The 17,239-nt window shown below is 39.7% G+C and overlaps 1 protein-coding gene across 34 annotated transcripts in view; it reads left to right on the plus strand.

Moving 5' to 3' along the window:
* The window catches only part of ABLIM1 (actin binding LIM protein 1), a 186,331-nt gene that overhangs the window by 79,101 nt on the left and 89,991 nt on the right, over nucleotides 1-17,239 (plus strand). For all 34 annotated transcript variants that reach the window (XM_086899330.1, XM_086899334.1, XM_086899338.1 and 31 more), the window contains one exon: nucleotides 12,982-13,116. In XM_086899330.1, coding sequence (XP_086755456.1) covers nucleotides 12,982-13,116 — 135 coding nt within the window. The remainder of the gene's footprint in view (nucleotides 1-12,981; nucleotides 13,117-17,239) is intronic.

Here is a 17,239-nt window from a genome sequence, read left to right on the forward strand (position 1 = left end):
AACTCATGACTTTGGAGCTTTTTAACCCCAGGTGACCTGGGAAAGTCTCCAAGTTTGTTGCTTTTGGAGCACATGACAAGATTATGCAATCACACACTGGCAGGGGGAGGATTGAGGAGTTAATTTTCTTTTTGCTTCAGTTTACTTAGTTTCAAATTTGTTTTTGCTTGGCAGTTTGCTTTTGGGGCTGGGCATTCAGGCTTTTTTTTTTTTTTTTTTTTAATAAGGGCATGTGCTGCCTTGTACAAACCACAGAAAAGGCATTTTACAAATATGCAGAGTAGTAGATATTAAAAAAATACACTTGTAGTTAAAGTGCTGAACAATAGAACAGTTTTATGTTAGAGGCTCTTAAGGTGACCTTGGGGAGGTAATTTGATCTCTCCTTGTGTTAATGAGGATAAGAACATCCCTCTTGTCTGCCTTGATTATTTGAATTAGAGGTCTTTGGAGCAGAGTTTCTTTCACCTTGCTTCATAGCTGTAACAAGGCAGTCTTAGTGTTGGGATTTCATTACTTGTACAAAAAACCCCTAAATATCCAATGTTATGTGTCTGTCTTATAAACATCTTATTGCTTTTAAAAGGCAATGCAATTGTAAAGGAATTATGTTTCTATTGGCACATTTATGGCATTGCTTTTCTGTACTTTCTCTTTCTAAATTTATTTTTAATATTAGGTTTCAGATTGCAGTTCTGGTGTGCAGCATTGATACTGAAAGAAACAAAAATAACCAAGGAGATTCCAGCTCAGGCCCTGCATGTTTACTGCAGATTTTAATTTAGTTTTCTTTTTGTAGTACTTAGTTCACATGAGGGTACAAATACTTATATCCAAAGGGTTGGGCAAGCACAGCCTGCCATGCCTGACCACTTCCCATGTTTTTCAGTAGTGGGATTCCATACATTCCTTGCATCCCAGCTGTGTGTAGGAGCCAGCTCTCTGAAGATACGATGGCAGATATTGTATACTGAGAAATGGGAGAACTTTTGCTATTGATCTCACTGAAGGGGAGGGCTTAGGGGGTTTAGTCCTTAAATTTGAGACCACAGAGTTCATGGGTTCAGGTGGTAGAGGCAGCTCTTCCTCCAACTGAAACAGTGAGTGGTGTGAGCCAAAACCCCCCAGTTTTGAAAAGGGGAGGTTCAATCAATTTAATTTTCTCACAATTAACAAAGTTCTAATTGCTGGTTCTGGTTTTGAAGATAAAAGCAGGCAAACACATGCTCAGAGAAGCACATCTCATGTTCTCTCTGGGCACTTCTCTTTGCTGGTCTCCAGCCCATGTCACTCATTGTCCTCAGTACCTTTGGTGAGGTGTGGGTGGGGCAGGACACTGGTACCAGGCCATTGCTGCTCCTTTCGTTGTGCTGCTCCTTTTTCCTTGCTCAGTTATTTCCACGTGAGTTCCTCTGCTGGCCACAGTCCTTTTGGAGCTGTACCTCCCCCCAGGTCTCTTTGCCCATGCTTGGGGCAGCTACTTTGCCTCAGCATTTCTCCTGCCCTGGCATCATTTTTGTTTCTCTTTTCCCCATGATCTGGTGTCTTCTCTGTCCTGGCATTGTCTCCTGTACCTCAGAATCCCAGAGTGGGTGAGGTTGGGAGGGATCACAGTGGCTCATCTGGACCAACCTCCCTGCTCTAGCAGGGTCATCCCAGAGCACAGGGCACAGGATTGTGCCTGGATGGTTCGTGAATATCTCCAGTGAGGGAGACTCCATGACTTCTCTGGGCAATCTGTGCCAGTGCACTGTGAAATGCTCTGGTATTTCTCTTGTGTCTCCTGGTGTTTGTCCTTTCAATGTTTACCACCTGCTGCTGTGTCTGTGTTTTTGCAGAGGTTCTCTGTGCTCCTCTGGTTCTGTTTCCATGTGCAATGGGTCAGTCTTGCCATTTGCTGAGCTGGTTGGACCAACAGTGACCAGCACAGTCCCATCCTTGGCCACCTCCTACGCAAGTCACCACTGCAGCACCATCACTACCAGAGACTTGCTGGTTATGGTGAATACAGTTGAGTGGAATAAAAAATTATATTTTTGCTTTCTTTGGATAAGAATTCACAAGGCAACGCTACTATAGATTGTCTTGGCACAGTAAAATTATTTAAAAATACATTAAGCTAGGGCAGAAAAATATTTTTCCAAGGGGGAGGTAAGAATCTTGGTAGGGAAGAATTTACAAGTTAGGATGATAATTTGGCCTGCTACTGTAGGAGAGACAATTATTTTTATAGAAAAATTAATGGATAGCAGGGGAAAAGACCAAGTTCCACTAATCAAAATGTCTTGTGCCCTTTGGGGAGAAACCAGAGAACAGGATTTTTTTTTTGTTCTGGGGGCAATCTATAACTAATTTAAAAAGGATTATTTATAACAAAGTTGGTTTTCCACCTAGAGGACAGTCAGTATCCCCAAAAGAATGATTAAATCTTGCCTTCATTGAGCCTGGATAACTTTCAGGCTCACTAGGGATCTGTCTAAGAAGAACACTTAGGCATTGTCTTAAGCCTGTTCTGTTCAGAAGAGTGTCTTGTTGAGTCTAATTGAATCACTGGGAATTAAAGCTAAGTAAGTGCTTCAGTATTGCCCTACAGTTGGACCCAATTTTTAGAGGCTGTTTTTTGAAAAAAAAAACCAACTTGTATTTTATTAATGATGGTCATTTTGTGTTGTAAGAGACAGCTAGAGAAATAATTCTAGATTTTCTATGCGCTGATCATAAAGCGGTATAAACACAGAAATGACAGAAGCCTTGTGTCAACCAATCATGTACATGATCTACTGTCAATACCAGCTGTTCAGAAGTGAAATGTTGTTGCTCTTCTGCTGTACAAGAGAATAATAGGCAAGGTTCTAGAAACACTCTCAACAGGGTGAGAATCCCCAATTCCCACTGCTGTTAGTACCACTTCAGCATCACACATGTCAGTATCATCTACATGGCAGTATTGTGGAACTTTGTTTTAGTTCAGGATCTGGTTCAGAAGCAGTATCTTAAAATTATATAAAAATTAAAGAAGTGATCCAAATAGAAATGAAGCCTTGCAGAGCACTGAGTGTTGTTTTTATTACTTCTGGATTGAACAAGAGTCAGTGAATTAATTACTTGTTTGTTCAAAGAAGCAGTTGAATTTGTATTTTTTTTTTCTCCAAGGGCACCTCAAAACAGGATTTGATGGATTTGAGGTTGTCTCCTTGCTATCCAGCACTGGAGGTGCTACCCAGAGGAACAGGCTGTGATTAGGGGTATGATACTGGTCAGTGCTTTCCCTGTGATAGTCCATTTACCATGTGATGTTAACACTTGATGGTCTTTAGGAGCACAATTATTTATTGTTGAAATAATAAACCTCAGTAACTGACTTCTATGCTGCAATGTTTTTAAGGTCTGAGTGCCAACATGAGCAGTTAAGCACAGGGCAGGGCCTCTGAAATGTGTGGTTTATCAGATCTGTACGTGGCAAACTCTCCTGGGTGTCAGGAAACCATGAAGACGTACGTTGCTCACGAATGTGGCTATCTTGTTTTTGTTTAAGGCTGTGTAGCTCAGTCCTTAGAAATGCCAGAAGTGAGGTTGGTACTGAATGATGGGCATTTGTGAGATCCTTGATTGAAGGAGGGTTTCTGAGCAAGGGGCACAGAGCTTCTGTGGTTTAAAGGGGTTGGCTGAGGACAGGTCTCTCTCTTTTGCAAGGGTCCTTGCAAAAACCCCTTGGGTAGATTCCTGGTGATAACTGAGAAATTTTACTACAGATTCTGTTTTGAAAGCATCTGGGAGACCACTGACTTATGCAGGTCAGTGTTCCTCCTCAGATAATCTCAGGGTGAACAGTGGGAGAATTGATTATTAAAATTAGCATTTTTATTATTGACTTACTTCAGAAGAAAATTTAATTCATTTTACTGCATGGAATACTGATGCAGCCTATAAAAAGGATGCATAGGGGAACTGTGATGAGTTTGTTGCCAGAATCCCCACGTGGGATGCTGTTTGGGTAGCTGAGAGGCCTGATAGACATTTGAGTGCTATTATGGGTAACCACCACTCATCAGTAAGCCAGAATTTCCACGCTGTCTGGAAAAAGCAATTGTTTTTTCTGCTAACTTCAGCAACTTGCTCTCTTGTAGACTTGAGGATCTTTAAGGATTTTCACTGAATAATTTGACACTTCTGTTTACTTGTTGTTGTGAGTAAGGTTTTGATACTGGACTTCATGATCCTTGTGGGTCCTTTCCATCTCAGACTATTCTGTGATTTTTTTTTTAAGATTGAGGCATCAAGTGATGTATGAGATGGTTGCACAGAGTATGCTGAGGAGCTCTTGAATTTCTAATTACCTCTGTCCTATGTTAGAAGAAAATCATTCTTTTGAAATAATGAATGATTCTCTTGTGTATGTCAGATGTGTTGAAGGCATAACTCAATTTTTTTTTGCCACTTACAAGGCTAATAAACAGTTACTACATTTTAGAGACTTGCAGATGTTGGGTGTGAGAAGCAAATGTTTAGCATGATCTTCCAGCCCTTCAGCAAGGAGTTTCCAAGGATGAGTTGATTATCTTGAAATAATATATAATATAATATATAATTAATATATAATGTATAATGTATAATATATAACATATAACATATAATATATAATATATATAATATGTAATATATAATATGTAATATGTAATATGTATTATGTAATATGTAATATGTAATATGTAATATAATATATAATATATAATATATAATATATAATATATAATATATAATATATAATATATAATATATAATATATAATATATAATATATAATATATAATATATAATATATAATATATAATATATAATATATAATATATAATAATACCGTCCCTCAGTAAGTTGGTTATGGAGAGAACTTTTGTGCATGTGATGAAGATCAAGAAGGGCATTCCCAGAACATCAGATAAGAGAGTCAGGATTCAACGTCTCTTTATCACCCAATGTTTATGTCTTGTCAAAAGTTACTCTGTACTAATGTAGAAATATGGCAGAATAAATTCACTCTGTGCTTCTCCCCTTTGGCTTGCTAACCACTAATCAGCAATCTGTCTGTTAACAATCATGTTGAGTAATGCAGGAATGCAGGTTTTGATTCAAAGACTGGCTTGGCTTAGTCAACATTTGTTTGATCATCATCTGTTTCTCAGCATGTCCTAGTTTGCTGCATACTTCATTGCAAGATTAGTGCCTTTTCATTACTGAAAATAGTTTTAAAACTCCCTATTGCTTTTCTGTTTGAGCTTAAAACAACTCCTGACCATACTCAGTTAAGAAGCTCTTGACTCTTCTTTGAAAGGATTATAATTTTTCTTAAGCAAATATAAATATAATAATTTCGTCAAGTCCTTTTGTTCCCCCTAAGTATAGATGATGCTCTAGAATGTGCTTTTATTCACCTGCCAAGTGATCAAAGGCAAACATGTGTGGACAGACATGGCAGAAGTTCCTCCTTGCTGCTGTTTTAGAGAATGACAAACTCTTCTAAATAGGCTGTGCTGCTTTTGTGTTGAAAGAGCATCAGCAGAGCTGCTGCGGTTTCCCTGGACTGCAGAGCTGAGTTAGCACTAAAGTCTGCTTCTACCTGACTAAACTGAGCACTCAGGCTCCTGAGGGGTTCCAAGCAAGGGTAGGATATCCCAGGGTTTCTGTTCAGCCATAAGGGCCTACCCAGTCACATTCATGCTTTGTCACTGGGAAACTGTGGTCATTGCACACTAAAGCTATAGACTGTCAGAATCTGTGGTGAAATCCCCAGAGTGTCCAGATAAGGGTATAGCCCCTACATAAACACTACCAAATTTTCTTTATCTCTCAATCACTATCAAAGGCTTGGAAAACTGGATCCACCAAACACATTTTTAATGGCAGAACCATCACAGTTACATTGTTTTATTTTGTGTATGTTGTAGGAGGTGATCTTTTTTCAGATAGGATCAAGCAGGTGCTGGTGTTAAATATTTCACTTAATACTGAACCATTCATATGCATAAATCTTTATAGAGCTGAAGCCTTAGGCCCTGATCTTGTATGCTGTTCTGTGGGGAATTAATTGCAGTATCAAAGCTTGAGATAGCAGAAGAAGCATGGGAGGAGGATAGGAAACAGCAGGAAAAATAGAGAGAAAATAAGCATGTTTGCACTTGTGTTCTGAAACTTCGAAACAAATGTGATTTTCTTTCTGTGCTGTATTTTTAAAACTTATTATTTCCTTGCCTTTTTACACATTGGTGTGTGCAGCACAAAGCTTTTTATTTTTATTTGTAAATAACATAGGAGCTGTCTCTCATTGATTTACAGTTTACAGTTGGGCTATTGCCTGGCACTCATATCTCTTAAATTTTTATATTTCATTCTTTTAGCTGCATTAGCTCTATCCATGGGTTTTGTATATCTGAAAACAGGAAAGTATTTAAGTACTGGTTTCCATTCTCAAAAATAATGTATGTTTCTGGTATCTGGTATATACTTGCTGGTATTGAAGTCTTTACATCCTATTTTCATGCATTTTCACTGGTCAGCCCACTGTGCTCTCACGTGGGTGTGAGTGCCACACCTCACCGTGATCAGAGTCTGATCTGATCAGAAGTCTTTGACTTCTGCAAAAAGAGCTGCTGCACTGCCATGGTCCTGTTTGCATCTGCTGTTTTCGGCAGCAGATGAATTATAAGGGGAAAATGATAATACTTCTATGGAAAATGTGAGAAAACATTTCAAAACTGTGGCAAAAAGCTACCGAGTTTAAGATCTTTTTTCTGCCTTGTTTTTAAAAATAGTTACTCTGGATATCTATAGACAGCACAAATAGTTTTAAGACAAATTGGCACATTGTAGGAGTGATACAGATAAATTTGCAGGAAGAGCTTTATAATGATTCTTCAGATCTGATTTGAATGGCAGTAGTATGAGCTAGCTACAGTCTAGGATTTCCCCTTAGGCTTTCTCATACATGTGTAGGCAAGCAGCTTGCTAGTATCTGTTCATGGGAGTGCCTCCTTCCAGGATTTCCTGGAATTCCTGAAGATCCCTGTCAGATACCTGTGGCTAATGACTGCAGTAATATCTTTATCAGTCCCTGGCAGCTGGGAGGTTTGATTTCCATCTCAGTCACTGCTTGGTCACCTTACCCGATAGGATTCTTACAGATTAGAGATTCAAGAACTCAAGAGTCTGCAGATAAGCAAAATGACACTGCATTTTTCACCCCTTCTTTTAAACAGGTATTTCAGTAGCTTCTCAAGTCACCACCGTGCTGGGCTTTTACAAAAAAGGAATTCCTTGGAGACTGTATGGGGTATGGACAGACAGGCTTTACAAAGCAGGGCTTACAGACACTTATCTCTGAAAGAAACACAAAGGATGGGAGAAAATTACTTCTCTCTTCGCAATAGAGCATGAGGAAGAAGTGATAAGGCAGGTTCCATTCTTGAACTTGATTCTCTGGTGTCTCTCCAGCATCTTTCAGCTCAGAACATATTTTTTCCCAGCTTGTCATCCTGTGCAGTGCCCACCTGCCTCCCTCTGTCCTGTCCCAAGGAAGGGGCTGCCCAGCTGCATTAACAGTGGAGCTGCTTGGCAGCATCAGATAATGAGGGAATTTTATTTTTAAACCTTCAAGTTTTGAACTGCAAATCCTGTAAATTAGTTTAAGAAATCATAGCCTCCAAGGCCATATCAGGTAATACAGAAAACAAGGGCAGAGTGAGAGTTGTCTGTAGAAGGCTTTGGTTGCATTTCCTGCCATGGCAGTCTCAAGCACAGTCCTTTACTTTTACTCCTGAAAGCAGAAAGGAGAGAGGAAATTCTAAAACAGTCTAGCAAAAAACTTGGAGTACTTTCACACCATTTCATCTGGGCTTTATTTTTCCTCCTTAATAGTCCAGTCTTCAGCCAAGGAAACACAGGAACTGAAAATCAGCATTTCAGAGAGCATGCTGTCTGTGTCAGGCCACTCTGAAGATATAAAGGGCAAAGCTGTGACATTCTGAGAATCCTCTTGCCCACGCTGCAGTGTGCACAGCCTGTTCTCAGTGCTGTGCAACAGAGCCCAGAGGTTGTGGAGCTACAGTAAATCTCAGAGATTCTGTATCCTGGCAAAAAGCTTGAAGTTACATATCCTACAACATGGGTAGAGTTGACTGAGCATAGCTTCAGGTTTATTTGTGGAGGTATCCAGGCAAATATGATAAAAATTCACATTTAAAAGAGCAGTATCACATATCATCTTCTTTAAATTTAGAGAAAGCTCTTTTTTATTGCAGTTTAGAGTAGAACTGAACTAAAAATATTTTGTTGTGGCTCCACCTTGCAGCATTCCCATAGCAAGGTGTTTCCCAGAAGCTTTTCTGATTCCAGTTAAAAGCCAAGGTATTTCCTGGCTTGCAGGAGATACATGGAGTCTTGCCAGCAAGAATCTGCAGCTAAGAATCCCTTAGCTTGAGCCTTTGATTTCATAACAGTTCTATGTTCAGGGAGAGAATCATCAATAAAGAGGGCTGCAGTATTTATTTTCATTGTTTTCCTTATTTCTTTATTCAGCTGCATACTCTTCAGATAATTGATGTAATTTCCATTTCAGAAAGGTTTGTTACAAATACTGAGGTCTAATTTCTAGCTGATGCAACAGAAAATAATTGTTTCTAAACCCTCAGACAATGATCAGCTCTACAGAAAACACCCTGACAGAACAGTTTTCAACTTTGCACAGTGAATTAAGTCTTTAATTTTGCTCAGAAAATGCCTTTGGTTTCTCATATGAACATTGTGTTGTAATCTTTACTATCTTCTTTTGTTTTTAATTATTTCTTTGCAGGTCTGGGATTATTTTGAGATGCTTAGATAAAATGCAGTAACAAGTACTCTCAAGCTGTTAGATTTGCTTTGAATTTACATCCATATAGTGCAGCTGCAAAAAATAATGAAATCAACATTGCTTGATTAACAAGGAAACATAAGGAATGACAAAAATAATGGTGAGATGTCTGCAGAGTGATGTTAGCACAAAACAACACTCCAGTGACAAAGACTGTTTTTCTAACAGATGAAGGTGTTATTGAGTTTTTCCTATTCTTTTTATTTGTCCCTGACTTAAATTATGCAATCCAGACTTCCCAGTTGTCCCAGTCAGATACACATCCTCAGTGTATGTGTCACTCTGGGTAAATTGGATATTTAATGGGACATTGATTTATCTTATTTGAAACCTAAATGAGTTTAAGAAAGCATTAATTATTCATTGATTATTCATTTAAGCTGGTCTTGAAAGCAGGAGTGGAAGTCTCAGCCTAGCTTGTCTTGTAAAACTCTTCTTTGTATATCTCTGACCAGAGATTTTATTAATTAATTAAAGAAAGAAAATGTCTTCAGGCTGTGCCCAGCAGTCTTACAGGAAAGCACCCATGCTCCTTGTCATGCTGGTTGGGCTAAACTGGAATGTGACAGGCATCAGTTCCCATCCTTATACTGGAACTGGCAAACACTTTACTGTGTTTGTTACACACCTGTGTCACCCTGAAAATTGAGCCTTCTGATCTTGTTTTCATAGTTTCTAGCCACTTTCCCAGGAAAGTAACTATAAACATAGATGTGTATACATTCTTTCCAAGAAACATCTTTTGATGGACATTTCGCACGACCAGTGTGATTGGGAAGGTGATGACCTAACTATCCAATCCCTGGTCACTGTCAAGAATCTATAAATACTGGAGTCACAAAAATAAAATCATCCTTTTCCTTATCACACATTGAAGGTGTCTGTGTGAATCATTCCGTGTCCTGCAGCCACACACCCGTGCTGTGGGCAGCACTTCTTGGTGTGAGGACAATTGTGAGCCCTGGTACTGAACCAAGAACGTGACTGACTGTCCTGGGTGCCCATGTGACTCTTTCCTTCCCTGTCCCTGGGAACCTTGTCATGGTATTTATTCTCACACCAGGCTGAGCTTAATAGTGCTTTTGCACCTGGTTTACAGTCCCAGACTCTGAAGACACAGAGAAATGAAAACATTCAGATAACTCAATTTGAAGCTGGTAGGTCCCAGGCTCAGTGATTTAGCTGAACTTAACTGTATGGCTTTATTCCTTTAGGGTTAGGGGATATCATCCAAAGAGCCCAGAGATCTGTTGTGGAGCAGGGGTTGGGATCTGGGTTATCCAGATTCTAAATTTATGTCCTGTCACTGATTAGGCTGTCTGGAGTCTGTTGTAATTGTCTTAGACATGGTCTAGAGTTGCCTTATTGCATCGTGTGCAGTCCGTGGTGCCTGAGAAGATATCCTGTAGTTGCTGTGGGGAGGCTTGGTGCAGGCAGATCCTGAAATATGGATTCTCTCTAGGTGTGAAATCCCTGCAAGGAGATGAACCCATCTCCTGACTCAGATATTTCCAGACCCAGAGCAGCTTAAAACTGACATGTCCAGTGAGCTGGCTGGACTTCAGTCAGAAACATTTCAATAAGATGCTTGTAAAGGTATTTCTCTTTCTCTTTCTTTAATTCCTTGTTCTGTCCTCACTGGTAACTTTGAAAGGTCATCTCTGCCACTGAAAAGCCTTGTGGGTATTGCATACATCCTGAAAGTCAATTACTCGATTTTGACCTACAATGCCAAATGGAGGCCAGTAAGACAAGCACCATAATTAGCTTCACTTAAGAGATCAGCCTGTAAATAGCAACTAACAGTATTTGTATTCATTTAAATGGCTTTAAAGGCAGAACTGGAAAGAAGCTGCATCATTGGACCAGCCTTGAAAACAGTTATTTACTTTCCTGTAAAGAGCAGAGGCTTGTGTTTCAGATCAATACCAGAAGATCTGGAACCTGGTGTGCGGAATGTCAGGGTGTCCTACACATGTGAGGTGGAATAAGCAGAATGTTTCAGGTACAGATTTCACATTGCACCATATAAATCTTAGGGAGCATTTTCCAAATTCTTTATCTATTTCCTCTTGTGAGCAAGTTTAAAAGTCCACACTGTAACTTCAGGTTGCATCAGACCCATCTCAGGCTGCCTGGATCTGAGAGGGAATTTTGCTCCTAATAATTTAATTTGTTAGCTGTCTTCTCTGTGTTTGTCTTTTATCCTTTCTTCCTTTCCTTCTTTCTTTCCTTCTTTCTTTTCTTCTTTCCTGTATATTTCCTTGGTTGCCAGTGAATAGTTTTGTTTGTAAGAATAAGAAAGAAAGAGTATTGCATTGTAGACTGTCAGATGAGGTTCACTCAAGGTAAGGCATTCAGTGAGCTTTTACTTCACTGGAGCTGCTAATTGAAATACTGGTTGGCATTAGCAGCTGAATTCTGTTCACCAGGATGGGCTGTTCAGGGGAAATAATTTAGGTGAGGCTACCAGAAGAGGAGGTATTAAAAACTTCAAGCTTGAGTAGAGGAATTCAGCCATTTGAAATTTGGGGTGGGAGATGTGAGTGGTGACAGAAAGAGAATAACAATTGCAATATTAGTTTGGCTGGATGTGTATAATAGAAATTGCTTAGATTATTTGTTATTCTCTATTCTTGATGTTGTTACTCCCCTAATCACATATTCAGCTTTTTTATTATTAATCTTGCATTTATGTAATGCAAAATGATAGAAGCATTTCTTCAGTAAGGCATTTATAATGGAGAAGACTGGATGGAGCTGTGGGCCTTTTCCCCTAGAAATCCATTGAAGAAGAGGAGGAATCTGGTGCAGTAAATATATAAGCAAGGTATCAGTTATATTGCTGCATAAGCAGTAACCTGAAAAACAACATAGTCCTTGCTGGGGTGATGCCAGGAACTGATCAGGAAAGGAAAAGATCTCGAGAAAACTGAGATAAAATAATGAAGATGTTTCCCAGTGACAGTGAGAGTGATGTATCAGCACTCAGTCCTTTGCAGGCCAGGAAAAGTAGGACAGGAATGGCATAAAGACAGAGGCGTGGGTAGAGGTATGTTTTCTCTGAAATGTTCTGATGAGCACCACTAGTTTGAGAACAATATTACAAAGAGGAAAGCTTTCTGCTGCTAGAATGGGATGTGGGAGGGAGAATTGAAGGAACATAGGTTTGTTTGGGAACATTCTGGGTAATACTTTCCACTTCAAACAGTTCAGTTGAGATTAAATCTTTCTCCAGCTTACTCCCGTGCACTTCTGTTAGGGCCCCAAGCTGCCACATCTGAAGAGAAAGTTAAACATGTTTTACAGAAGCCAAATGTGGAGCAATTAAACTTTTATTATGACCATGAAATCCACTAACTTTTCCTGTTCCTATCCAAGCTCTGCTATGGGTGGTTGGGTGGCTGATTACCACTACCTGGAATTGTGTCTCCCTGACAATATTGCAAATATGTGGGTAGTTTCTGCCTACTCACAGTATCTCTAATTTGCATTCAGGGTAATTTCTGCTAGAATTGATGGCAGTAGAGAGAAATAATACTGGCTTCTTTCCTCTTCAGGAGTGCTTTCCCTGCATTAGGTATCTGCTGTAGAAAAAGACATGTTTGTAGTTTATTTTTAGTATAGTCATTTGCATACAGACTATCTGGTTCATCTGGTTTCCCAGAACTTGATTTGGAATTACTTTCCTTCAATCCTTTTTGCTTGGATTATATTCTTTCTTGGATTAAATTATTTTAGCTTTTGTTTCCTTGTGTGCTGATCCTATGGTTTGCACACATTCATGTTCTTGGAAAGAAAATGGCAGGCATTATGAAACACTTTTCAGCACTGACACTGGGGAGGGAATTTTTCCTCGTTTTTCTGTAGCAGCCTCAATGGAAAGAAGTAGTAGTTGATGTGAATGTCTTAAACTACTGGTTTATGAATAGACTATATTTAAATAAAATGGTGGTAACTTTTTAGCTGAGCATAAAATGTGACTAGATACACCTGTATCATGATGAGAAGAAGATATCATGGTGAAGAAAATATTCTTTTTGTTTGGGTTGAAATATTTTTTGTTTGTTTGCCTTACAGTGGCCCATCCTCAGGAGCCCCACCACCCCTCTGAAAAGCCAGTCATCCACTGCCACAAATGTGGGGAGCCTTGTAAAGGTGAAGTGCTCCGTGTTCAAGCCAGACACTTCCACATCAAATGTTTCACCTGCAAAGGTAAAACCTTGATATTCATGTTAGAAATTACTCCATTTGTGCAAATGTGCCCTGAACTACTGATGGAAGGTTGTTCTTCCTGCCATCAACCTGTTACAAACACTCTGTTTGCTCAGTACCTGAAGGATTTGAGGGTGGAAAGGGTAAAGAAAGGTGGTGATACTTTAGAAAATTCTATCTTTTTTTGTACTTTTTGGTCAAAGTACTTTTTCAAGGATCTGGAAAATGTTTTTAAACTCTTGATAGTAACCACTGTCTTTCATTAGGCATAGTTATGAAAATTAAGGGTTTTTGTACTCAATTGACTGCTGAATGTACCTGCTTTCAAAAAACTCACCAAAAAGGTTCTGCAAAGGTGTTCTAAGGCTTTGTGCAATGGAGCTGCCTTGGGAATGGGGATAGTGCTGCCCATTCCACAGAGAGAGGACCTGAGGGGCTCTTGGCAACTCCAGCTCATGCCACTGAGCCCTCTGTGACCACAACAAAGACTCACTGTGTTTTTTTACAAAACAGAGGTTTAATGAAGCGTTAAATAATTGTAAAACTATGCTTTGTGAATTCATTGCCTTTGAAGATGAATGTCGTGGAGCAGGAGGCAATCCTGGCTCCTTCACAGAGTTTCTGTTTAATGAACAACAGTGCAGAGTTGGTTGAACTGAGTAACCACAAAAGTAGGATGAAAGGTGAGAATAAAGAGAAATGCCCAGGTCTGTGTGCAACCACTGCCACAGTCAGTCCCTGCTTAGCACAGGGTTGATATGGCACAGAAAGGAATTCAGGCTTCAGGTGAATGTGGCAGAGCTGGTGGCAAACATGGAGAGGGGTGCTGGAATAAATCAGAGTAACTGGGCAACTAGAGCACAGAAATGGAATCAATACCACATAGTTTTTTACTTCTATTAAACCTAAGTTATCTCTTCTGAGAATCCATATCTAGCATGTACACTGCAGATTCAGACTTCAAAGTGTCTCCAGCACAGTTCCTGAGTTTCAGTTATATTTCTCACGTTCCAAATGTGGGTGGAATAGTTGTGTGGTTGCTCTGTTCTTCTTCTTCCTGAATATATGGAATATAGCAGAAAATAGAAATAGTTGTTTTCCTATGGTACTAAAGGCTTATTTGTAAAGGTCACTTGAGTTATTTGTATGCTGAAAAATCAGTTCTAGAATCTAAGAAATTCTGTTTGTTACCTGTGGTTTTTAGTTAAATACAGCTAGATAACTAAAAAAATGCTTCCCTTTCTCCTAGATATTAACATATTTCATCTGTGCCAATCTGGAGTGGCATCAGCCCATCCCAGTGGGCAGAGTAGAGCACTGTCTGCCCTGTTTCTGGAATTCTTGGGGAAATGCATATCTCTTTCTCTATTACAGCTGCTGTATTTCAAAGCAGTACTTGATGCCATATAATCCCCAAGCAGTTCAAAACCAGCAACTGTTTGTTTATTTTCTTGTTCCTGTCCATAGTGAGTAGTGGTCTCAATTTACAGAAGACACTGGATTAGGATATTTTCAGCATCAGGCCACCTGAGACCCTTTGAGTCATGAAGGAGAACAGTAATTCAGGCCAGGTCCTTAGGACCACCTGATAAAGGAGGAGGCAGATGGAGCAGGGCTTTGGAATTGTTGTCCTGATGAATTCACCGCATTAATCTTGCTTTTTTTAGGAGGGTTGAAGTCTGGTTTCTTCTTTCGCTTGTGTTTTAGTTACTTACTCATAAGCTGCTTTTGTTCTTTGACTATTCTGTTGCAAGACTGGATTTACTAGAATGCTTTTTGTGTTTTTGTTCTTTCCTTCCCTAGAGGAATGTCTAAACTTATTGTGGCTTCTGTTTTGGGAGATATTTCCAAGCTGATGACAGCTAAAGATTCTATAATATTATTGACCTTATGAGTGCTTGCATGAAGATCACTAGAGAAGGGAGGGCTATAGAAATAACTCTCTGGGGGAAATGAAACTATGATTTGTACCATTAGCTTGTTAAGGAAATGGAGGAAAGTAAATCCAGTTTGAACTGAGAGGGCCAGAGCTCAATGTTAGAGACTTTTCTCATGCTGCTCATTCAGTCTGTGCCTTATTAGCTGGGTTTGCCAGCAAGTGAGTGTTATCTTTTTAGAGTTCATTTGTCTTCACAGAGAGAAAGGAAAGGGGTGTGTATGGGAGGTTGCTTCAAGTCCTGTTTTGATTCTTTTACCTGAACTGCAGATCTTGTTTATTGTTAGCCTCTGTTATTTAAGTGAGTGCACTTTTTGTTTAAGCTGTGAAGTTATTTACTCATACTGCATGTTGTCTGACCATATGGTTTATACAAGTGGGACACAGCTGTTCAAGTAAGTGGTTTTCCCCCTCTTAGTCTGATGGGTTTTTAATTTGACATGACTGCAACTCTACAGGAGGTGGAGTTAGACCCTCCTCTGTTTATAAAGTATGTTGTTAGGCAGCAAAACCAACAGATACTGGGACCAGAACATATCAGCTGCATCTACAGGTGGCTTGGTTATCTTCTTTTTTGTGTACTAAACTTTGCTCTCGAGACTGCAGCTCACATCTACAGTGTGAAAGCTTGAACAAGCTCACACTTGTCTGTTTTCATACCTGCTGAAAGTGTTTAAACTTTTGCCCATAGACTTAGAAGATGTGAAAATAATCCATTTCCTGATAAGGCTGTCACACAAGTTCTATAGTCACAGAGTTTCTGTGTGATCCTGTTCTTTGCTCCGTATGACATTTCTTTTTATTATTGCCATCCACGCTCTCAACTTTATGTTTACATTGTATTGTTAAGTGTATTTGATATGCTTCTAGTCCTGCTTCCCTGGGTGGTGTCAGAGGCTCTTAGGCACTCCATGACTGCTTGGCATGCACGTCAGTGGTGGCTGTGGCACTGCAGGAGCATGGTGCCTTACATCTCCATGTGCATCAGGCAGCTCAGGACATGCTCATGTGTCATGTAATGCGATCAGACAGTCGTCCTCCCCAGGAGTTTGGTGCTCTGTCCATCTCTGGAATCTTTCTAAGAACAGAGGAACTGCTTCCTGCCAAGGATGACAAGTAAAACCTCCACTGACTGATGTGTTCCCATGCCCCCATGATAAGCTGGAGCTCGCTGGGACTCTGCTTTGGACAGCCATGTGTCTCCAGCTGCTGTGTCCTATCTGCCTGGCAGGGCTAGCCAGTTCTATTTGTGGCTCCTGTGAAGAGCTGATAGGTAAACAAAAAGCTGAAAATGGTGTGGCAGTCCCCAGGAAGGTGAGCTCTGCCATCCTCCCGATAGGCAAAGAATTTCAGGCAGGCAGCAGCTGACTCGGAGCTGGAGTTAACGGGGAATGATGGACAGAGGATGGATAAGAACATTTAGCAGTGCAGCTCTAGGAATGCCATTCAGAGCAGTTGTCTTTGGCTGTTTCATAAGAAAGTCCCTTGCTAGGGAGTTACACTGGTTTGTGTTACAAATGCAGATTTAACAGGATTCTGCATTACCCCCAGGTGTAATAAATAAGTTTAATTTAAGGTCTGTTTTAGCAGGAGTATACTACTCTTACCATACCAAATTGTTAATCTTTACGAGGAAATGGAAGCAGCAGGATGAGAGAGGGAAGGTTAGATGAGGAGGTTGAGCTGGAGACATTGGGTTTGTCTCAAATAAACATTGTCATTAACAAGAATTAATTAGTGGCTTATGAAAAAGTAAAAGTTTTTCTTGAAAGCATCTACATACATGAATAACTTTTCTGGAAAAACTAAGACTACTCACTGCAGTGCTGTTCCATATGTAAATGTGTGTGGGATCAGGCCCTAAATTACAATGTGCATGAGCAGAGATTTTAATATCTCAATTTAAATTGTGATCTGATACAAATGATAATTTTCTACCATTGTCAGTTGATTACAGTTCATTTTACCCTATTGCATGTACTAGCAGAGGAAACTTTGAGGCTAGCAAAATTGCTATAATAAGGCTTTATTATTAAGCCTGTGATTCATCTTTTGGGTTAGAGGGAAAAACTGGTTTCAATACACTGTATGGCTTAACAGAAAAAGCTTTAAGCTTTCATAGTAACAATGTGAAAGTTTACATAGCTGGATTTTGGTACACGTAGAGATTGGTTGAATTATCTGAGC

This window comes from Cyanistes caeruleus, chromosome 8, assembly GCF_971803275.1.
Source record: "Cyanistes caeruleus chromosome 8, bCyaCae1.hap1.1, whole genome shotgun sequence".
Taxonomy (NCBI): Eukaryota; Metazoa; Chordata; class Aves; order Passeriformes; family Paridae; genus Cyanistes; species Cyanistes caeruleus.